This window comes from Cyprinus carpio, chromosome A13, assembly GCF_018340385.1.
Source record: "Cyprinus carpio isolate SPL01 chromosome A13, ASM1834038v1, whole genome shotgun sequence".
Lineage (NCBI taxonomy): Eukaryota > Metazoa > Chordata > Actinopteri > Cypriniformes > Cyprinidae > Cyprinus > Cyprinus carpio.
This window is the reverse complement of record NC_056584.1, coordinates 21,082,245-21,106,910: the sequence shown is the minus strand read 5'-3', so window position 1 is coordinate 21,106,910 and position 24,666 is coordinate 21,082,245. Positions and strand designations below refer to the sequence as shown.

At 37.2% G+C, this 24,666-nt stretch overlaps 1 protein-coding gene across 1 annotated transcript in view; it reads left to right on the top strand.

The window, feature by feature from the left end:
• The window catches only part of LOC109063916, an 89,009-nt gene that overhangs the window by 58,698 nt on the left and 5,645 nt on the right, over positions 1-24,666 (top strand). Inside the window, 33 exon segments of the mRNA XM_042769340.1 lie at positions 121-222; positions 607-726; positions 2,628-2,828; positions 3,020-3,193; positions 3,442-3,573; positions 3,668-3,885; positions 4,015-4,144; positions 4,353-4,826; positions 5,212-5,361; positions 6,263-6,439; positions 6,518-6,673; positions 6,820-6,966; positions 7,057-7,227; positions 7,440-7,573; positions 7,662-7,857; positions 8,106-8,288; positions 8,549-8,662; positions 8,764-8,918; positions 9,160-9,307; positions 9,396-9,490; positions 10,224-10,455; positions 10,810-11,004; positions 12,614-12,739; positions 13,206-13,361; positions 15,038-15,196; positions 15,372-15,538; positions 20,352-20,514; positions 20,995-21,182; positions 21,280-21,430; positions 21,786-21,968; positions 22,659-22,796; positions 22,919-23,113; positions 23,207-23,507. Of these exon segments, the coding sequence (XP_042625274.1) occupies positions 121-222; positions 607-726; positions 2,628-2,828; positions 3,020-3,193; positions 3,442-3,573; positions 3,668-3,885; positions 4,015-4,144; positions 4,353-4,826; positions 5,212-5,361; positions 6,263-6,439; positions 6,518-6,673; positions 6,820-6,966; positions 7,057-7,227; positions 7,440-7,573; positions 7,662-7,857; positions 8,106-8,288; positions 8,549-8,662; positions 8,764-8,918; positions 9,160-9,307; positions 9,396-9,490; positions 10,224-10,455; positions 10,810-11,004; positions 12,614-12,739; positions 13,206-13,361; positions 15,038-15,196; positions 15,372-15,538; positions 20,352-20,514; positions 20,995-21,182; positions 21,280-21,430; positions 21,786-21,968; positions 22,659-22,796; positions 22,919-23,113; positions 23,207-23,507 (5,731 nt within the window).

The window sequence follows — 24,666 nt, the reverse complement described above, 5'->3', positions numbered from 1 at the left end:
ATTTAAGATGAGCTAGAAGTATTTAAGGTCTACTCGTATTTTAATCTTTTTTGTATTCTTGACCTTTTTTTGTAAAAGTGTGACTTAAATTGTAATTTTCCTTGTGTGTCAAACCTTCAGAAGAGGGTGAAAGACCTGCATGACTCAGTACTAACTAACACGTCAATCCTTCACCTTACAACTAACGGAGAATCCCACCATGACCTTCACACACAGCTGCAGGTAAGCACACGAGCCTGTCATTAACACTGCCTGTAACACCTCAGGATGAGTGTGTGAAAAATAAACACTACTGGAGAAGTAACACTCTTCTACATATCTGCAAGAAAAAAATGCTGATATCTTCATTGTACATTTATGCATTTTATAAGTTTCTACAATTTTTTAGCATTTACATTTTTCTGCTGAAGACAACTCATAATGTTAGTCAGGAATTCTAGCACCAGAGACAGTCGTAATTTAGTTTTTTTTATTAGTTCTGATCCACTCGTTTGATTAAACAAGCATCATTTCAGGAATGCAGATGTGTTATGTTCTTCCTGTTAGGTCTTAATTGCGCTTGAAGTCTGAGATTTTGACTTTTTCTCTACCTGTGATTCCATGGGGGCCATCACTGGATGGAAACAGGAAGTGGAGCAGAACGAGAGAGAGCTGGCAGAACTTAGAGAAGAGACAGAGAGTCGAGATCAGTCCTCGTCCCTCACACAGCAGATCAGCACACTGGAGGTATGGGTGCGCAGCATTCAGAATAAAATGCCTTTCAAATTCCAGTAACTGGTAGCCAGCATGAGACACAATTGAAATTGAAATCCAAATTGAAAGTAGATGACTTAAGTAGAATTGAAATAGAATTACTGACGAAAATGTCAATGTTATGTAAAGCAAAAACTGTAAGTGTAGTTTTTAAAAATTATTACAAACTTATTATTTATTAGTATAATTAACATGTTACAATACAAACAATATATTTACACAATATAATGAAATATATACAGTACCTTTCAAAAGTTTTTTGTCCCTATTCAGCAAGGACACATTACAGTTTTTCTCAATTGCTCTGGCAAAAAAAAATTTTTTTTCTCAAAACAAAAAATTCAGATGTCGGAACAATTAGTTTCTTGTTCACATCAGATTTAATTTTTTTATTGATTTAGGCAAGTTGCATATGTTTTGGCACATGTGTGCAAATGAGTAACTACGATTGTCTACAGTTTGCACAATAACTAATACATATGGCCTGTTGATCAAAACTGATTGAGTTTATTCTCAATGAAATTGTCAAACTCTTTACAACTACAAAACATTCATTGTGTGAGCCATCAAATGCATAAATGATCCATTCAGTTATCAAAATCTGTCAGACGTGTTTATATTCCATAAATATCTGATTTGGAATGGTTGTAATGTCTGCTAAGTTGGCAAATAGCTTGCCATTAGGGTTCCAAAGCGGCACAAAATTACAGGAAATTTCCAGAATTTTTGGAAACTTTCCAGGATTTTTTGGAATATTTTGGAATAATTATGTAAATATTGCTAAACTTTTGGAAAGTTTATAGAAATTTAACAGAACATGTCCACCCCTTTGCAACCATACTTGCCATTGTAATGAAATAGGGATCACAATCTTGACAATCAATCAAGTTAGACAGCATATACAGTATATGGAGTTTGCCCAGCACAATCACTACCATTTTTGAACAAGGAGGAAGGTCACAACAGCAGTACTATATAAATACATTTAAAGTCGAGGCCAAAAATATTGGCCCCCTTGGTAAATATGATCAAAAAAGGCTGCCTTGTATATTAGTACAGTACATTTATCCGTAGAAATGTGTTACATGTAAACTGAAAATTCACAGTTGCTTGTTGTGGAAGAGCAATAGAAATATTTGTAAGAATGTGTGGTGGTGTTAGGGGAAGTGTTGAATATGCATTGAATGAATTTTCAGTTTACAGGTAACACATATCCACAAAAATTTATGTACTGTATAAATAAAAAATCATTTTCTTTTTGTGTACTACAGTATTGACTTTTCCCAATACATTTTTTACCTACTGTTGAAATTTGTATCTAAAATTCGAAGTGCTCAGTGTCAGATATAACTGACATTCTTGTATAGTATAGAAAGCAGTATGTCATCAGAAAAGTAGAAAATGTTAAATTTGCATATAACATATATTAAATGAAATTGCAAAAAAAAAAAACAATTTCCTTGTGTGTTTGAACACACTTGCTGAATAAAGCTCATTCTGATTCTAATCCTGAAAAAAACATATATAATAATAATAATAACACTAACTAGGTTTTGAAGCATGAATTAAATGTTTTGGGTGAGTTACTACATTTTGCAGACATGCAATAGAGTTCTGATGTTCCAGAAAACAGTTGTGACAATTGCATTTAAAATATAGAGAATTTTAAGACTGTTTCAAAAATGTTCCTTAAAAAATGTAAATTGATCAAAAGTGCCATTTATTAGTGCCATTACAAAATTTTAAGTGGAACACTTGATAATTATAAGAAATGTTTCTTGAGCACCAGCATATGAGAATGATTTCTGAAGGATCATGTGACACTGAAGACTGGAGTAATGGCTGCCATAAATTATAAAATACACTCTCTGTAGGCAGTATTGGACAGTGTTTGGAGTGATCTAGAGCAGCGCTGTGGAGTTGTGCAGTGGAGTCTAGATGAGCAGAAGATGAGTGGAAAAATACTGAAGGGTCTGCAGATGCTCCTGACTATTGGAAGAGAGAAACTCACCTGCACCTCTCACCTGGAGCTCAGGAATCCAGCACAACTACAGACACACCTCAACACACACACGGTAAACATATCACACACCTTCAAACACCCTAACTGAATACACACACATAAAGCCCTTAAGTAAATCAGCTACACAAATACATAAAATAAAAAACACACATTACTGTATATCACACATAAATCATGCACAACATAGCACCATTACAGGTCCTGCAATCTCTCATTCACCTCCCTAATTCCCTAAATCTGCAGGTGTTTTTCCTGTCTCTGGGTGCCCACCTGAGGAGATTGCAGCAACTGAGTGTGCGGATGCCAGACAGCGCCGCCTCTGGCTGGAAGACTGAAGTGTCTGAGGTGGAAAGTGAAGTATCCAGTGTCCTGCAGCAGGCTCAGGCTGTCGGCACAGTGCTGCACTCAGCACTGCAGGTACGAGAGTGAGGAAATCAGGAAATCATGTGGAATGACACTTATTACACTTTTTCTGTATGGAAAGCTGCATCAACCAAGAAGATTCAAGAATGGAAAAGAGATTGATGGATAAATAAAAGAACAAACAAATGGGATTGATGGGTGCATGAATAAAATAACTGGTAGACTGAATGTCCAACAGCAGCTTTTATTATATTTCTAGTTAATACTCCTCTGCCTTTGATAAGGATTTTGATGCATTTCAGGTTTGCACTCAATGGGATGAAGATCATTCCTGGTTAGAAACACTTCTGCAGAGGCTAGAGACTCAAGTTCCAGTAACACCTCTGCAGGACCAAACTGAGGAGCAGCTTAGCGAGAATATATCTGTTTATCATGTAATGGTTTAAACTTATATATGGTGAATATAACTTTAAATAAGAATGCAGCAATATTTGAAGATCCCTGAACTCCACTTGTTGTCTGTGACAGAGTGTGCTGGCAGTTCTGGAGCAGAACAGAGCTCGGATCAGTCTGGTTCTGGATGAGGGCTGCAGACAGCAGCAGCAGATTTCTAATAGTGAAATAGGTTTTCCTATATATATATTGGGTATGTCTACAGCAAGTCTTGAGCAGCGATTGGCTGCACTTCAGAGGAAGGTGGAGCAAGGACTCCACTCCACCCTCCATCTTAAGAAGTTTTGGAACAGGTAAAAATGAATGATGTGGGTAAAATTAATCAAGCCAGAGTTTTCACTCTGAAAGAATTCTTGCCATTCTTGCCATTCAAATTTACACAGAGGAAAAATATAAAGAATTTCAACTACACTTTTTTCCAGGTACCAAAGCGATTCAGAGGCTCTGAATGAGTGGATGGGACGAGCCAGACAACGCCTGCATACATGGAGAGATCACATGACCACAGCCGAACCGGAAGCGGACACCCTTTCCAATTTTAAGCACTTCACAGTCAGTCAACCAGTGATTCTAATCATTAATTTCTAGTTTAGACTTTTTTGAACATTAAAAAATTTGATGACTATTTACAGGAACTAGATTCAACCTTCCTTTATGTGTGTTAAATACATTTTTATAACAATGAATGAAAATAATTTTTAATAGGTGACAACACTGGTTATATTAGGACATTTTTTAAACTGTGATGTTTTTGACGCAGGAGTTTGTGAAGGAGCTAGAGGTGAAATCGGCCCTAAAGGCATCAGTGATCAGTTCTGGATCTTTGATCCTGTTGCTCAGTGAAAGAGAGACACAGAAGATCAGCAGAACCACCAGTGCTCCAAGAACGTCCACTCCCTCTGGAAATACAACAACCTCTGAAGGCCTGCAGCCAAGTGAAACTAGCAACTGCACATCTGTAGATACCACCCTTCCTTCAGAAACCAATGTTTCTTCTATTCAAAACATATCCTCAGAAGAAACCCTTTCTATAACAGAAGGATCAGATGCAAACATCATAAATGAAGGTGCTGTCTTTGAGGAACCAACCGCATCTGCATTTGAGTTATCTGTAAAACAAGAGATGCTTCTGTCCCCAGTTCTCCTGACTCTGCACTCCCAGCTGTCTCAAGTGGAACAAGACTGGGTGGAGATACAGACACTCATTCCTGCTGTCCAACAGGGACTGCATCAGGTACGTTTTACTGCATCATTACTAACAGTTCCCTGTATGGTTGGATAGAAAGACCTGTCAGTTTCAAGTTCTTCAGTTTGGAGCTTTGTCTCTCTGAGGGAGAACATCATGTATAAAAAGATATCATGGAGGTCAGTCAGGCAGCCATCCAGGCATGATTTCCTGTATTACTCAGAAGTTGATGAAATCTTTGAGTAATAGAGTCTGTCCTTTTTACTATCCATTATCTGGTCTCTCTTTCTTGTTCTCTTCCCCTTTTTCTTCTTTGATTATATGTCACCCCTAACGCGGCTCTACTGTTTTCTTTCTTCTCTATTTTCTCCACCTCTGTCTGTTACTTTCATCTGTCTTTATTCCCATTCTCTGTTCTCTTTCTCTCTCTCAGAGTGTGGTGGAGAGCCTATCTCCTGAAGGACTGCTGGCTCATGTTTGTGGCTGGATTACAAGTGCTGAGAGCAGGTTACAGGCGGCTGAACGAGAGGATCACAGCACCTGTACTGCTGCAGTGTTCACACACAGGCTCAGAACATATCAGGTACCTTGCTCACATTTAAAGGGATACTCCACCCCAAAATGAAAATTTTGTCATTAATCACTTACCCCCATGTCGTTCCAAACCCGTAAAAGCTCTGTTCGTCCATAAAAGGTATGAAAGTCGTTGTCAGAATATTGCATCTGCCATCAGACGTGCAATCTAGGTCTCTCCATATCACTGTATGTTGCGTATGCTCTTCTGTATCATCCGCACCACAAGGATACGGTGATATGGAGAGACACAGAGGAGACCGTTGACAAAGGAATTATTAAATAAAGTCATTATTTTTGTTTTCTTCGCTTACAAAATGTGTTCCTATCGCTTTATATAACCCAGATTGCATATCTGATGGCATATTCTGGTATTCTGACGACGACGTTCATAACTTTTATGGACCTTGACACTGTTATTTACTTGGCAGTCTATGGGACAGTCTCAAGCCTCCAGGTTTTCATCCAAAATATTTTAAATTGTGTTCCAAAGATGAACAGAGCTTTTACGGGTTTGGAACGACATGGGTGGCGTATCCCTTTAATCTCTCTATCAATAAAAAATTATAATTAGCAAATAAATAATTATCTTCGATTTGGATTTTATTTGATCCAAAATTAAACATCAGTGCAAAATAACAGATTATAATTTTTCTTTTAAAAAATAACAAATTTATATATATATATATATATATATATATAAAAATTATAGAAGGTACATTAAACAAGAGTAATTAGCCTTTTCTCTCACTATTTCACTCTTACTTTTCCTTTTCTCTGTATAATAAATCTCTCTAACACTTTTTTTTGACAGAGCACATTTTTATTGAATTTACTGATGTAGTGAAGTAGTTTTAACTTTCATCAACTTTCATTTGGTCTTACCTGTCTCTTATTCTCTTTCTGTCTAGGGGATGAAGAGAGAGATGGCATGTCAGCAGATGTCTGTTGACTTTCTTCATCAGTGTGAGCTGAAGCAGGTCAGTTTTGACTCTCACACCAGCAGGTACAAACACACTGCATTTGCTGAAAACCTGGGTAACATTATTCTGCGATGGAAAACTCTACAGGCTCACCTGAACACACAGGTGAGTTTATTATTATTATTATTTATTATTATTCCAGAAACCAATACAGATTAACATAGTGTGTACTGTGTTTCTCAGATCCAACATGCTGAAGATCAGGTGAGGATATGTGCAGAGCGAGATAATAAACTACAAATCCTGCAGCGCTGGGTCAAAGGTCAAAAACAATGGATGCGACTGGCTGAAAGACCCATCAGTCGCTCATTTGCTGAGAGGAGCCTGAAGGATTGTGAAGTGAGTCGCTGATGTTTTCTGATTGTGGTAACTGATCATGTTGATGCTCACATACCTTTAAAACTTTCAAAAGCTTTTCAGTTTTTATTTGAATTTATTTATATTACATTTTTGAGGAAGTTTACTTGTCTTTCTTTCATTCTCAGGAGCTGGGGGAAAAGTTGAAGTCCAAATTCTCAGAACTTGCTGAGCTGGGGAAGAGGACACTTACCACTGATGAAGAAGACAGGGATAAAGACTTCCTCTCAAAAGTTCACAATCTTTCACAATTTTTGACTGACCTCTCTCAACAGGTATGGAGTTGAAACAAAACCGTCAAATATTTATAAACATTTTTTGAGTGCGTTTAATTAGGAATTTAATAATAAATGTTCATTTTCTAGAGTATAGTCCTTGGGAATACGTTGAAGGAGCTGTGTAAGGTGTGGTCTCAGTTTGAAGGTGCGAGGAGTCAGGCAATTGTAAACACAATGAGGATCTTCCAATCACTGGAGTACTGTAACGCCCCTCTGCCCTCCCTCTCTGCCATCCAGAACAACATTGATGAGCTACAGGTGCTGTAAATCAACAACTGTGTGGTCACAGTATGAACTATTTCATTATATTTAAATATGTGATAACATATATGATTGCATTAGATAATGATTTCTTTGAATGATTTTTTTGGGGAGGGGATTTGTCAAATTTGTTAACTTAAGATTAAACCTTTGGCTTGAGAGAGATACTTATTATGATGTATTCTATATTCACAAATTATTATTTGCAGGTCTTAAAAGCACAGACAAAGGAGATTGACAGCCAGTGGGAGGATCTTACCAAGACAACAGTAATTCTTACTGGTGGAATTAGTACAGACTCCACCCAGATATTATTGGAGCACCTAGAAAAAGAAAAAGCAAGGTTAGACTTCCCACATACCAGCAAAACAATATGAATGTGCATGTAAATGTTCAAGGTTATACACTTTGTATCACCCCACCACCCACAGGTGGTCAGAGGTGAAGGAAAAGGTCACAGAGGCCTTGCAGAGGTCACACAGTCTTCTGAAGGTGTGGCAGAAATACTCTGATGTGAGATGCTCCTGCTCAGAGCAGCTCCAACATCTCAAAGAGCAGCTCAACACGCATACCAAAACACCTGCTGACAATAAACAACTCACACACAGCATCGCAGAGCTGAAGACTGTGAGTACAACGCAATAATATAATATAATATAATATAATATAATATAATATCATATCATATCATATCATATCATATCATATCATATCATATCATATCATATCATATCATATAATATAATATAATATAATATAATATAATATAAAGTATTAAGAATGAATAAAAGTATTAAGAAAGAGTACAAAAGACTTTTGGACTGCATTACAGTATATGTGACAGACTGTGTTATTGTCTTATTTCCTTCTTTTAGGTATTACAGAAATGCTCAGAGACTCTACAGACTGATGTGAATGAAATGCTTGAAGTGTCTAAGGATCTGATTGAACAGATGGATGATGGGGATGCAGTTTTCATCAGATCAGAATGTCGTTTGTTAACACGCGGTTACCTGCAGTTAGAACAAACTCTGAAAGGAAGAATTGAACACATGCAGGTAAGACTTGCACACGTTAGCCTCTGTGCTTTAATAAGCATGGAAGTGTTTGAAGTATTACTCATTTCAATTAAAAACTCATCTGTTGTTATTTTTCTCCATAATATGTCCATGTGCTGTCAAGTTTCAAAAAGGACAAAAAAAAACACAATAATAGCACCATCAATTATCATAATAGTAGTCTGTAAGTCCAAACATCATAAAAGTGAGTAAATGATGACATAATTTTTGACTCCTCAATTCAAAATATGTCTGTTCAGGAGGATCTTGAGCAATTTCAAGAATTTGAAAGGTCATTCCAGTCCCTTGAAACACAATTACAGCAGTGGGAAAGCAAGCAAAGGATGGACAGTGAACTCACAGATATATCTCAGGTAATATATATATAAAAAAACATACACATGCATAACTCATTCACATCATTTTATTGAAGAGATGTCCCGTATTAATGGTTTCTTTATTTCCTTGTCTACAGTCGGGTCTGATGGAGGTCAGTTCTCTCTCTCCTGATCTGGATCTACTAAACACTCTCAGCTACAGGCTGACCCTCAGTGACCCCATGACACAGAGGCTGCAGCACCTCAACAGGAAGTGGGCACAGGCCTCCGCACATGCTCAGGAGAAATGCAGGTTACTGGCACTTATGATCAGATCACCTGAGAAAGACACTAACATATGATTCAGTCCTCAGCATATTACATGTGTATGTGTACAGGTACATGTGTACCAAAGACTTAAACTACTTCAGTCTGTGTGCATTGAATTTATTTAATACACAAGTTTCACAATTTGAGTTGAATAACTAAAATAAATGAACTTTTCCACGACATTCTAATTTATTGAGAAGCACCTGTATATTGTGTGTGTTTAGTGAGTTGCAGGCAGCCTCTCTCCAGCAGCAGAGCTTTGAGCAGAGATGTGAGAGCTGGCTGGCTTTCCTACAGCGCATGGAGGACAGTTTGGCTGTAGAAATTGCATCAACTTACCCTGAACTAAGAGAACAACAACGAACACACCAGGTACAACAGTCGACACACCCACAAATGCAACACATATATAGATCCGCCCCCCCAAAAAAATCTATCTTTTTATCTGTTTCTCTTCTAGTGTTTTCAGGCTGAGTTGTCTTTAGGCCATCAGATCCTTCACTCTGTGATCAGTGAATCTCTCGTCTTGTTGCAGAAGGGAGATGTGGAGGACAGGTGATGATTCTCAACTTGTTTTTTTTTATCTCTGTTTTGAATTTAATATGATTTTGTATAGTTGCTTGTGACATACAATATGATTCAGAAGTTGGGTCAGTAAGTTTTTTTTTTTTAAGAAATCAGAACTTTAATTCAGCAAGGATGCATTAAATTGCTCAAAAGTGACAGTAAAGATGTTTATATATATTTTTTTTAATTAAATAAATATTCTTTTGAGCATTCTATTCATTCAAAGAATCCTGAAAAAGATGTGTCATGGTTTCCACAAAAATATATTAAGCAGCACAACAGTTTTCAATGTTGATTACAGTAAGAAATTTTTCTTGAGCACCAAATCAGCATATTAGAATTATTTCTGAAGGATCATGTGACACTGAAGACTGGAGTAATGATGCTGAAAATACAGCTTTGCCATCAAAGGAATAAATTACATTTTAAAACATATTAAAACAGAAAAGAGTTGTTTAAAATTATAATAATATTTCCCAATATTACTGTTTTTTTTCTGTATTTTTGATCAAATAAATGCAGCATTAATGAGTATCAAAAAAAAAAAAAAATTCTTACTGACCCCATATTTTTGAACCGTAGTGTAATATAGTATTTTATCACTTTGTCGTGAAAAAAATGACCTACTTTTATAAATATTAAGTTGATACCTGGAAGTTTTATATTTAAAAATTCAAAATGAGATTTGTAGTTTTACTAACCACTTTGCCTGTGCCCTCAGGAGTGACTTCCTGTTAAAACTGGCACAGCTGAGAGAGCACTGGCAGGGAGCGGTGCAGAGAGCGGCTCAACGGCGTGCTCTAGTGGAAGGGCTCATACAGCACTGGCACCTTTATACACACACAATGCAGAAACTCCACAAACTCCTCACACTCACACACACAATCTTGTCGCCTGCCGGTCCCACACACTGTAGTGTCCTGCAGTTGCGTCTCTTGCTGGAAGATCTGAAGGTAACGAGATGATTTTCAAGTATCATTATCATCAATGATGAAGATATTGTATAAGTCACAGTACTCTACAGTATATACTCTACTGTTAAATTTTGGAGTCTTTTATTCTCACCAAGGCTGGATTTATTTGTTAAAAAAATACTTTAAGGCAAATATTGTAAAATATTATTATAATTTAAAATAACAGTTTTCTATTTTAATATATTTTATAATGAGATTTATTCATATTGTCACCTTCGCTTGCAGTTGTTAGTGACAAAAGTTTTTTTTTTCACCATTTCTCCCTCTCTCTTTTTTGTTTGTACCCTTTACTCTCTCCCTCCTCTCTTTCTTTCTCTCTCTGTCCCTGTAAAGCGAACAGAGCTGTTGTTTCAAAGGTCAGTCTCTGCGTATCTGTGTGTGATGGAGGTAGGCAGGCAGCTGTTCTCAGTGAGTGACCCGAAGACGCAGATGCAGCTGCAGACAGACCTGGCAGCCCTGCAGGAGGACTGGGAGCAATGCCACTGCATGCTGGGAAAGAGAAAGACTCTCACATCTGACATCATAAAGGTAAGATGGATTGACTGGTTTTGAAATGGGACCTCTGAATTAACTAACTCTTGTGTTTTATTGCTTAGTTCTATAGACATGTTGTTGTGTTTAAAATTTAGACTCACATGGTAATGTCAGTTATTTTTATCCTTATCCTTATATTGAATGTCAAAGGTCACATGGGAAACACATAAAGCTATTTGAGTGTGTTTGTGTGATCAGACTTTTTTTTTTCTAAAATATTTTTCCTATGATCATGGAAACCTAGGAATATTAGAAAATTCTGACTTCTAATCTAAACCTGGGAAAGGAATTGTTTAAAAATCATGGAAATGTCCAGAATTTTTTTAACGATTTTTCACTACTCATCTGTAAAATATTTGGCTATCTAGAAATATATAATTGTGAGGGGGAAATCCCTATAATTGTGAACAAATAGGAAAGTATGTTCTAGATGTCAGATATCATTCCTATCTACTGTAGTATATATATCAGCATTTATGCGAGTAAAGTTTATATAACAAAACAGCTACCGCTAAGTGAAATTTGCCCTTGGAATTTTTATGATTTGATAAGAAATTGCAGGTTAGATAAGAAATAGCAGGTTATGGATTGTCAATCTTATGAACACCTCTTTAGAGCTGCTCCCGAGAACAACCAATATTAACTGTCTAAAACTTCCCCGGGAATAAAGTCTGCCATTATAGAATACCACTCTAGAATGATACAGGGCAACACTAAATTTTGGATTGTGTTTGTGTGTGAAGAATAAGGAGACACTGTACAGTATTACAGTATGTTGGTTTTGTGCAGGAATGAGTCCAGCTGAGTTTGACCTACATTCCCTCTGATTCAGCAGCTGGACTAATCCAGATCAGACCTTTGCACACACTACTACACCCCCATGAGCACATTCATTTTAATTTCAGTGTTCCTGTCTTGAAAAGTCTTCATGCAGGTCTGTCTGCCTGTGTGTCTGTCTGTCTTTTTTTCTTTGTCTGTCACTGTCTATTTGTCTGTTTCTCTGCTCCTCATTCATAGTTGACCTTGATTGTAGTTTAGATAATATGAAGACACAGAAAACAAACACAGTGTGTGTGTTCATGAGTACATGCACCTGCCATGTGCTAAAGGGTTTATAGTAAAGCCTGTCTAGGGATTTACAGCTCTCCCTGTCTGTCTCAGCTTTTCTGTCTTTCTCTTACAGTACATTGCCAGTCTTTATTTCTCTTGCAACATCTTATAAAATGAATGCCAGCGCACTGAAACATTTTGCCATATTCTCTAGATTTTCCTCTGTGCAGTGTCTTGTTATATTATGGTTTTACTTGTATTATACTGTGTATGTGACGTGTGTGTACAGTATAAACATGTAGATGCGTGTGTGTTTGTGCATGCATGTGTTTACATTACCCCTAGTCGTGTCTTATCTTTTCATTTGTCTCTGAGCCGGGACATTGGTCTGATTTAGTGTCCATCTGTACATATGTTTGTGTGTACAGATCTACTGTACCCTCTGTGTTTTCTCTGCATTATTTTTTTAGGCTTACAGATCAGATATTGAATCAAAAACATGTTAGAGCATTATAGCAGCCTAAATTCATATGTTTTTCAAATAATTTTGCAGAAATGGGAGACCTGTGAGACCAGGCTAGCTGATCAGGCCCTGTGCCTGGAGGAGGTACGAGCCAGACTGAAGCAGTCGATCCCAGATCAGCAGGAGCAGATGGAAGAGGAACACCTCCTTGTGAAGGTACATTTAACTCCAAGAGGTGAACTGATTTGCTCCACTTTATGTACTGTTGTGTTGACTGACTTAGTGACAGTGAGTGTAATAAGGAGTGAAGTGGGATAAAGAATTACTCACTAAGCATTTTATAAATAAAAGAGCAATAAAGGCATAATTTAATAATGTACTCAAAAAAAAGTGTTTAGTAAAGCTAATGGTCAAAGTTAGCATGAGCTTGTGCTAAAATCACACATAACAGATTTTGTTTGTATTGCATGACACTTTGGATTTCCCTTCCTCCCTGCTATAGGCTTATTCAGCTGTGATTCTCCTCCCTCCCTCTCTCTCTCTCCTGCCCTCCCCCTTTGTCCTGTGGGCTTTAATCTCGTTGGGCCAGAGGGTGAAAGAGAGAGATTGCGTGAGTCAGAGCTGGGACCAGTGGCAGTGTTTGCTGTGAGTGTGTGTGACTGTGGTGTGTTATGTTATGCAGGAGGTTCAGGATTGTTTAGAGGACTGGGCTGTCAGTCTTTCCGAGATCAGCACCATGAAGACGGACCTGTCCCAGTACATCCTCACCGATGACATCCTCCTCCTGCAGGAGCAAGTGGACCATCTAAACTGCCAGTGGGAAGAGCTCTGCCTCAAAGTAAGCCACAAATATCTTTACCTAGCAGACATAACAGAGACTTTTGTATTTTATGCTTTAGACTTTTTGATGAAATGGGAGAAAACAGAGCAAACATAAATTCCCTACAGGAATCTTGTGTCTAAACATTGACAGCTCTAATGCACTGAGCTGACTGATAAACCTTAGTGTTTGAGAACTGAGAAGTATAAATATTTAACAGCAAAAGATAATGAATGCATCTGTTTTATTTGAATGTAGTTGAAGGTATAGATACTTAGAAACTTCTGCTTTTAAAACATCCAGATGTTAAAACACGTGATTACCTGCAGATATCTAAATGAAGACGAATGAATCTAGATGAAATTTTTTGTTGTTTTCTAAAGTTAATTATAATAACTATTGAGTAAAACCTAACCTAAACTAAAACTCTATGCTTTAAACAGAACTTATTTATTTATAAGTTTTTATTACAATTATTTATTAATCTAAATTATTAAATATTAATGAATATTTTTTTCATTTATTGATTTATTAAACATCCAAGGGGATGTTTTGTTATATTTAACTTTTGGAGACAGTTTTGTCTCCAGCTACTGCTAAGTAAACCTACACAGATGACATGCTCAAAGGAATTCCAGCTATTTTAAATACAATGTTAGCACACCATCAATACCCAAGAAACAGATGTGAGGATTTGTTTGTTTTTTCATCAGTGCTGATTGATTCAGCTGGAGTCATTGTTCCTGTGAAGTTCCTTGATGTATGTTGTTCTGGTGACCATGTATTGATTTACTTTCTGAACCTGTGCATCACTCGCATGAGGTCTTGCTGCGGTTTTTAATGAATATGGTGCTGGCTCAGACAGCTGGAATCTCCTGGGGTCATGTTTTGGGGGTCTGGTCTGAGTTTTGGGGTGGGTGGGGGTCTTTGACACTGGAACGAGAGAGCAGATGGTATAGAGTGACAAAAAACAGAAAAAAGACACACACAAGTGAATTGAAGCAGGAGTCTTTAGCTCTTTGTTTTGGAAATCACTCCCAGTGTGTGTCTGTCACGTGTGTGAGTGTGTCTGTTGGGTATGGAAGTGTTGCCTAGTAACAGTGAAGTCCACATGTGGCAGCTGTTGAGTTAGTTTGGATTTTAAAACTTTTGAGTAACAAGGTTCATAAAGATGTTTTGGCTAGTGATTTTTAAATACATATATGGAAAGAAATTGTTTTGAATAAAAAATAAAATAACTGACATCATTTTAATGATTTTAATTAAGTACATTTGACCCAGAAATTGTTACAACAATATGCACATATTTTAATTTTGAGTTTTTTTGTAATTCCCTGTATTCTCAGTATTGATTCGTTAGACTTTATTAGATTCCCATTACTGTGATTAAGTATTTTTTATTGTAATACAGTAAAAATAGCTGTAATATGTTATTTTTTAAAATCAGTATAAAAGCAGTACAACAAGACTTCCATAATTAATATTACAATATTTTTATTTTATTTTTTTATTTACAAAATTATAGTATTGAAAATTGTTTGTATTCTTAATTGTCAGAATGCAAAAAAACATGTTTTTCTTTTGATTTTGGTGACCTGCACATCTTTAGTGGTTTCAGGTTTAGTGAGATTCCCTGTCTGTGTGTGAGCTGCAGTCATGCTGTCATATCTCTTATGTATTTTCTCTCTCTGTAGGTGTCTCTGCGTAAGCAGGAGATTGCTGACCGGCTGAATGCCTGGATCATTTTTAATGAGAAGAATCGGGAGCTGTGTGAATGGCTGACACAGATGGAAAACAAGGTGGCGCACAGCGCTGAGCTGAGCATTGAGGAGATGGTGGAGAAACTCAAGAAGGTGAGAAAGAGGTCTTCACAAAACGATAGCAAAACAAATGTTTATTCCACATTTATTTGCGTTTATTCTATTTCACCTAATGTTGCAAGCAAGCAAACAACAAGAGTATGACTCTCAAGATATTAATCATTATTACTTTCCTTGGCTCTTACACTCAAATGTTCACTCTCTTTAGGACTGTATGGAGGAGATCAACCTCTTCAGTGAAAATAAGACCCATCTGAAACAGCTGGGAGAACAACTCATCACTGCTAGCAACAAGACCAAAGAGACAGAAATCAATGACAAGATCAAGGACATCAACGACCGCTGGCAGCATCTGTTTGATCACATTGAGGCCAGGTAAGATCTTAGAGTAACCCTGAGCATGGTCATCATCAAATATACTAAATCAGACGCAGCACACAATACTCCTTTATTATAAATGCTGCTAGAATGTGACCATAAAATGGTGGTGCATAAGTTACATAAGAACTTTTCTTGATTTTTACAAGCATTTGGGTCATGGGATATGAACTGCAAAGTACTTTGTAAGATGCATGACACAGTGATGTTAATCCAATAAATCTCAGCCACACTTTATTTAACAGACAGGAAGTGCAGTTTGTTACATTCAGTGACGCGTAAACATCAGATCCACTGAGTCAGAAACTGCAAGAGAGAGAGATTTAAATGTTGTCATGCTCTTGGAACCATTAAAGAGCCTTTTTTTAAAGACTGTAAATTTCAAAATTCAAAATACAACTGGCACATTGCAACAGTAAGCAGATCAGCTGGTGGAATGTCATTTAATGTAATTGTGTTGCTTAAACAAGCCTCTTCCAAGAGAGGGTTTGGAGGTTTTAAGGGAAAGAAGCTGGTGGCCTGTTGCACGCTTTACCTGCAGCTTCCTCTTACCTCATTACAGCAGATAAATTCACCTGTAGAGCTTTAGATCTTCACATCTGCAGTCGAGCAAAAATCTCTGCATTCACACTGACAGTAATTAAAATTCTGTAGGTAGCCGAGTCTCAAAAACTGGCCGCCTTAGTGTGTTAATAGCATGTTTGCTTGTTTTAATCTGCTTTGTAAACAAGCGTGCAGACAAATTTTGCCTTGCTGCAGAGATTTCTGTCATAGTTCCCAGCTGAGCAGATTCCTGAGCGTCTATAAGCAATTTGAATGTTAGCTCTGGCTCTCTGCCACTAATGTCAATGTTTTAGAGCTAACACTGGCTGTGCATGTGCCTGTAGACACTAAATGTAGCTTTGTGGATCAGTAGATAACCAGGCACGAGACCTGTCTGTATGTTGGCTGTCACCTTGAGCTGGAGCTTTACACCTGTCAGTATTCCTTTCCATCAATCACTGAGACTCCATGAGCACGAGTTTAACCAAAACGCATGCAGCCAGCTGTTTGTAATCCAATAATAAACACCTTCAGAATGATACAAGATTACACTGTCAGGGATAATAATCCAACTGACTGGCCTTTATATATTTTGTTGAACTTTTCCTTTAAATTCACTTTGTGTACATAATGTTTTATTGATTGGTTGAGCTTTTGTCGATAATACTGTTGAAGTAATTTCTTTTCTCTGTGTCTGAGGTCAGAGTTCACAAGCATAACTCCAGCATGCCTCAGCCTGTCTCAGTCAGTTGCTCTGTTTTCATTGGCACTATCAAGTGTTTAGAGATTATTTGTAATTTTTATTTACACCATCTGAAGTGATATGTTATTATACTCTATACAGTACCATTATTTACTAAGTTTGGGGTCACTAAGATTTATAATATTACAAAATCAAATAAATACTGTTCTTTGGAACTTTCTATTCATCCAAGAATCCTGAAAGAAATATATCAGTTTCCACACAAAGCAGCAGCACAATCGTATTCAACACTGATAATAATAAGAAATGTTTCTTGAGCACCATACTAGATTCTGAAGAATCATGTGAGACTGAAGACTCAAGTTAATGGCTGCTGAAAATTCAGCTTTGCCATAACAGAAATAGATTAAATTTTAAAATATATTAAAATAGAAAAAAGTTATTTGTAATAATATTTTACTGTAACTCATAAATGTTGCCTTGGGTAAGCATAAGTGACTACTTTAAAAGGCATTTAAAAAAATCTTACCAACCCTAAATTTTATAATGGCAGTTTATGAGTACATATTTGTGTGTGTCACTCACACAACTTTCAAATGGGAGTGTGTGATTGAGACAAGTCTCTAAGCAGGATTATAGAAGTTGACATAGACACGTCCGACTCTTTTGTCAGCTAAAAGCACAGCAGAGTTCACCCTCACAGCATCTGCACACGCGGGAGCTGCTGTCTGCTGGCACAGGCCTTTGTGTCCACTCTATCCATCCCATAAGTCTTCTGTCTACATTTATTGTGTCTCTCGGCCAATCAGCATCAAGGCTCTGCTCTTCTGCTATTTGCTGAGTGATGGCAGCCATTGTATTATTGAACCCTTGGTGTCTTACAAAGCTGCTCACTATTGCTGGACAAAGGGCCAACATGGGACAGATGTTATGTTGAAAACACCCCCGCTAAAAACACAAACACACATAAAAGATCTTGAAGATTCTCATTCAGAAAAGTTCATTAAAATTTTCTACTCACTGTTTTAAGGACCATTTTACACTCCTTTGTGGGATGTTGACCAAAGTGCTTGAATGACGAAATTTGTTTTCCAGTTTTCACTCGGAAGTTTAGACACCTGTAGCTGGAAGTGCGTCTATGGCAACAAGTTTGCCATAAGCTTATTTTATGCTGTGTGACAGCATTGCCTCTTTGTGTATGTGCAGTTTTGTGTGTCTCCTCACAAATAATATTCCACGTTTTAACAATCTTAATCCACCATGACTATCATCCTGAATGGATATCAAATACTGACTAACCGTGAAGTGGGACGATTGAATTAAACCCATCAGAGAGCTGAAGTGTGCTCTGAATCTTCCCAACACCCGTGAATTACCCTCTTCTAAAGACTGAAAGCCTTTGACAAGCAGCTCTGCCTGTGTGAGGCCCACCAACGTGGTTCCCTGTGGCCCAGATTTCTCAGCTCATTTAGCTGAACTGCTTGAAATTAAGCATGCTAGAGAAGTTTGAATCATAATAAAAGACATAAAACTTTCTACAAGATTCCTGTAACCATCTCTAAAATATGCTTGCTCGTGCCAAAATGCTGTAGCATCTGAATAAGATGCAGTCTGTGATATGACAGTATATAAATACTCCTAAATATTTAAAACTACTTGCTGTATTTGTAATGCAGTTGAAGAAAGTGATGGGAGCATGGAGTATCCTCACATCTCCACTGTAAATGACGTATCTCATGGCCATTCAGTGAGAGGAAGAGAGAGAGGGGTTGAATATGACAGAGGGACAGGAGGGTGGGATTATACAGCAGCTCACGGTCTGTGAGAAGAGCGTGTGTGAGATCAGCCACAGCCATTAAGACAGACATGTTAACGCTAACACGAGAGAGCCATGGAGCCTCACCAGTCTGCGAGTAAGTGTTTGCTAATTGCACACACACAAGGTTTTCATATAAACATTGGTGTGTGTGTGTGAGGGGGATGGGTAGTGCTTTTGTCAGTGTATGTTCAGTGGCTAACACTAGCTTCAGTGCTGGACTGACCAGATTCTGCTTTGCATGGAACCATACTTGTATCTAGGGAGGACATGCATGCTGGCGATGTGCAGATGGTGCATGTTCTCAATTCTAAACAGATATGCACCAAAAACAGGCTGCAAAGATGCATGCATCTGGAATCATGCATCATGCATAGAATCATGCATAACTAATGTTTTATTTATAGAGTATATCTTTCTAAATCTTGTCATCTTTTAAGGCTTTTATGTTTATATTGATGTGATACAGAGGACATCTTGTTTCATTGCCTTATTTCATTGCACCAAATATTTTGAGTGACTGCATGCATTTGCTATTTTATTTAAGTGTGTTTTCTCTTCATTTTGTTTGTGATAATGCGAATAGCACTTGTGTTTGTCACAGTAAGAATAAACCCTCTGATACGAACACCAAGCGCTTCAATGCATTGCTGTCACATGCAGTTGAGTTGTTGTGTGATGTCACTTCTTCCACATCAGCACTCCGGTTTGTTTTGGTCAGACCTCCATTGGAAATGTCACATGACTATGAAGGAATGCCCCCATCCTATTAGTCACATGACGTCACTCTTAGAGTGGGGTGACAGCCGTCTACATGCTCAGATAGTCCTAACACTTCTGTGTTTCTGGTGTGGGTTCAATAGAGTGCGACAGACGGACCTGACGTGGGTCGTTGCACACTCAGACCTAATAAAAAGCCTTTTGTCCTGTATTGTGTCTTTGTAAACCTCAGCTGGCAGGCTTGCTGTGTAGGAATGACACTAGGTCAAGGAATGTTTGCTATCTATGTGAACTGTTCCTCATGTTCCACACAGAACAAAACTCATAACAACAATCCATTTCTATATCCTTATCTTCTAGGTCCCCATAGTAAAATCCCATTCATTGTCTCCATAGGAAAATTGTTTTTTAGCGATAATTTATAAACCTCTAAAAAAAACATGTTTTGGTAAAACCGTGTTTCATATCAACAATTTTTCAACTTATTTTTCTAAATAATCATTTTTAACTGCAAAAATTGCTTTAGCAAAGACTTTTTTTTCCGCTATGGGAAAATAAATGGGGAAAAGGGCACTAAAAAAGTGGACAGACACTGTTGCACTCTAAATAAGAAACCGTTTTACAGAAAAGCAAATGTCCAACCAATCAAAACTCTTAACTACTGTGAAGTTATACACACTATGTGATATTCTAAAAGTTGTTAGAATAGTTTATTTCACTCTTTGTTTAGAATATGATAGTTTGTAAGTAATGTACTAATTCATATTTTTATGATTGAAAGATTGAAAATTCAAAGTCTGAGTCTAGAATAAGTGAAAAAAAAAATAACAAGATATCATTCTGTTTTAAAAAGTTGTCTTTTTGAAACAAATGTGACTTTGAGCAACTTGAGTTTGAGTCCCAGCATAAGGTCCTTTCCCAATCTTGTTCCTCTCGCTCTTTTGGCTTCAAGTCTCCTCTTACACTGTACTACTGAATAAAACTTTAAAAAATTAAAGAAATTGACAGACTGACTGATTGTATTTCAGGGTGAGGAAGCTGAAGGAGACGCTGGTGACAGTGCAGCAGCTGGATAAGAACATGATTAATCTCCGTACCTGGCTTTCCCGCGTCGAGGGTGAGCTGGCCAAACCCATCATCTACAGCGTCTGCCACAGTGATGAGATACAGCGCAAACTAGCAGAGCATCAGGTAATCTGTGCATTCAATAACAAAACCACAATAACTATACCAAACTATGTTTCACATACTTATTTTATGCCTTCAAAAAGCACAATGCGTTATGCATAAGATGTATCTAAGCACCAATACTGTATAGGGTGAGTATAGGTAAAGAGGGCCTCTAAACCTATTCATGTTTACCATTAAGTGTACATGTATGTTCCTCCTTTGTTGTATTATTTTGATGTCTTGGCAATGTCATATTTTTTAAACGACTGACAGTTTGATGAGTTAGTCTCAGGCCCATTTGCACCAAGAATGCTCAAACTCTTTAAGGCACGATGGATTTTGAAATTGCATCTAACGATATTGCTCATCTGTGTCATTATGGTTATAAATGGGGTGTGAACTTTCCTATTCTCATAGAATTAAAATGATTATTAGAACTTTATAGCTATCGTCCTTGGTGTGAACGGGCCTTTAGAGTGTGATTTTGTTGGTCTCCACTAGGACTTGCAGAGAGACATCGAACAGCACACAGAGGGTGTGGCATCTGTTCTGACGCTGTGTGATGTTTTGCTGCATGATGCGGACGCTTGTGGCAGCGATGGAGAGAACGACTCCATTCAGCAGACCACTCTCAGCCTGGACCGCCGCTGGAGGAACATATGTGCCATGTCTATGGAGAGGAGAATGAGGTCAATACAAACACCCAGATCAGCATGTTTGGCTGCATCAGTGTCACTAATTATTATTTTTTTTCCTGACCACTGTATTCTATACTGCCTCCTGCAGGATTGAGGAGACATGGCGTCTGTGGTGCAAGTTCCTGGATGACTATTCACGCTTTGAAGAGTGGCTGAGCACAGCAGAACGTACAGCAGCCAACCCTGCCACCAAAGATGTACTCTACACCTGTGCTAAAGAGGAACTCAAAAAGTTTGAGGTTTAGATCTTTTTAAGGATTTTTTCACAAATAGTAGCTTGTTCATCATCTCAGTAATAGCATAAAAGAACCATTTTTGGTTGCTCGAAGAACCTTTCAGTGAACCATTCTTAAAAGAACCATTTTTTTCCTTGTTGGAAAGAATATTTTAATATTCTACTATAAAACTTTTTAACTATACAGAAACTTTAATGCAATATAAAGGTTCGGTAGATGTTTAAGATTCTTCATGGGACCACAGATGCCAATAAATAACTTGTTTTTAAGAATGTCGTGGCTTTTGCATTTGTCATTATCTAGACATATTAATCTATTGGACAATTAACACTTTTTTTTTAAACTTGCACACACGCAGGCATTCCAGCGCCAGGTTCATGAGCGCCTGACACAGCTGGAGCTGGTGAACAAACAATACCGACATCTGGCACGAGAGAACCGGACAGATGGTGCCAGTAAGCTGAAGCTGATGGTGCATGAGGGAAACCAGCGCTGGGATACGCTACAGAAGAGAGTGACCGCTGTGCTCCGCAGGTTAAAGGTCAGACTTGGGTCATACACTACTGTTCAGAAGTCAGTAATATATATATATATATATATATATATATATATATATATATATATATATACACACAATAAATGCTTCTAAGGTGACAATAAAACATTTTTAAATGCTGTTTTTCTACTTTCTATTCATTAAAGAACCCTGAAAAAAATGTATAAGAGTTTAAATAAAAATATAAAGCAGCAAAATGTTTCTTGAGCAGCAATTCAGCATGTGAGATTGATTTCTTAAGGATCATGTGACACTGAAGACTGGAGTAATGACTGAAAATGAAGCTTTGCCATCACAGGAATAAATTACATTTTAAATACATTACAATAGAAAATAGTTATTTTAAATTGTAATAATATTTCACAATACTATTTTTACTGTATTTTCCATTCAAATATATGCAGCATTGGAAAGCACAAGAGACTTCTTTAAAACATAAAAATACATCTTACTGATCCCACTGTTTGAACAGTACTTTTTAATATATATTACATTTTCAAATACTGCCTGGTTTGGAAATGGCACCTAATAAACCTAAAACCTGTAAGAATGTTCAAATTAATTGCATCTCTGACCTTCAGTTCTTCGTTTCCATGATAACAAAGTATACTTTTTGCGGGCAAAACTAAATTTTCTAAAATGTAACAGAACTCTAAATGCTTCTCTGCTGTGCAGCACTTCACATCCCAGCGTGAAGACTTTGAAGGAACAAGGGAGGGGATTCTGGTCTGGCTGACGGAAATGGACCTTCAGCTCACCAATGTGGAGCATTTTTCAGAGAGCGATATCCATGAAAAGATGCAACAACTTAACGTCAGTACACTGATTTTATGTAAAAATTTCTGTTGTAACTATTAAAGGTTTAAAAATTAAAGGTTGAATGAGTCTGGTCACACAGTCAGAGTGAAACATAATTTGTTATTTGATTCCTGCAGGCATTTCAGCAGGAGATCACTCTAAACACAAATAAGATCGATGCTCTGATCGTATTTGGAGAGAACCTGATCCAGAAGAGTGCTCCACTGGACGCTGTACTCATCGAAGATGAACTAGAGGAGCTGCACTCTTACTGCCAGGAAGTGTTTGGCAGAGTCGCCCGATTCCACCACCGTCTTATCAGCAGACGCCCGGTCAGTTTGAAAAGCCTCATCTCACAAACTCTAAACAATACACTCTTGATTGATTACTAACTTTTACCCTTCCCACTCTTTTCTGTTTCATAGGTGCTTGAGGAGGACCGAGAGTTCTCAGACAGAGACACAGATCCGGAGGACTCGGCTGATTTCAGTGGGGTGTGGGAGAAAGAAAGGGAGGAGGAAGAGGAGGCTGCAATGAGCTCTGATGTTTCTCTGACAGTACGTCAGGCCGTATCCCAGCTGTTACCACCTGCTCTGGAGCGCTCAGGGCGTGGGACGCCCGTCAGTGTGGATTCAATCCCGCTGGAGTGGGACCACACAGTCGATGTGGGAGGATCTTCATCTCCAGAGGATGATGAGGAGTTGACGTTCTACAGTGCCCTATCAGGTACCTCTTTACAGACTGGTCTATGCTGCTCTATTAAAGTACGTATATCTAGATCTGTCTGTCTGTTATAGGTCGCTCTGTTTATGTTTTTAGATCACTCTGTTTGCTATATGTTGCACTATTAATCTTTGTCTCTTACATGACACTGTGTTAGACATGCAAACAAATCAGTATAGAAGAAACAGAAAGATCTAGGCACTCTATATCATTGTCTGTTATGTACCGCTCTGTTTGAATTTATTTATCACTCTCTGTAATCTGCTGCTCTGTTAAAGTCTATGTAGTCTCTATATCTGTTATCTGCTGCACTTTTAGGTAAATGTAGATCTATTAGTCTATATAGATGCACTAATAATCTGTAATACTGTATCTAGATCTCTTTATCTATTATATATGTCATTCTACAATTTAGGGTGCATTTCATGACCTTTAATGATCATTATATTCCTTCTAAAACTTTTCTTAAAAAAATGATATCATGTTTTATTGCTTAAAATTGCCTTGACGTCCCTTAAATTAGAGTTTTTGCAGTGTCTGTTATTGTGTGATTGGGTTTCGAGTTCAAAATAATGAATTAAAAAAAAAGTTAAAGTCAAATTTATCAATATTATATTTATTTCTAAAATCTAAATTATTCAGGATTTTTTTTTTTTAATTGTATGGATTTAATTTTCTTTGAATTAAGAAAACATTTATGTCTACTTACGTTTTGTCAAATTTTGCCTCCATCGACTTTCTAGTAAATTTAACAAACAATTACAAAGAAATTGCAAATAACACATTGTATTAACTATGGAATTTTGAAGTATAGAAAAACTGAAATAGGCTATTATTTTTTTTGTTTTTTTTGTATCACTAATAATATTTATTTACAACTTTTGTTTAATTTGCAGTTTTTTTACATTGTTATATTAAAACGGTGTAATAATAATTAAGCTTGGCAACTAGTTAGTGTAAAGTGTGTTACACTGATGAAATATATAAAGAAACCAATAGTCGTTTTGTTAATAAAGCATAAGGTTCTATTTGTTAACTTTATTTAATGCATTAACTAACAATGAGCAATACATTTGTTACAGTATCTATTCATCTTTGTTGACATTAGTTAATAAAAATACAGCTGTTCATTGTTAGTCCATGTTAGCTCAGGTCTATTAAA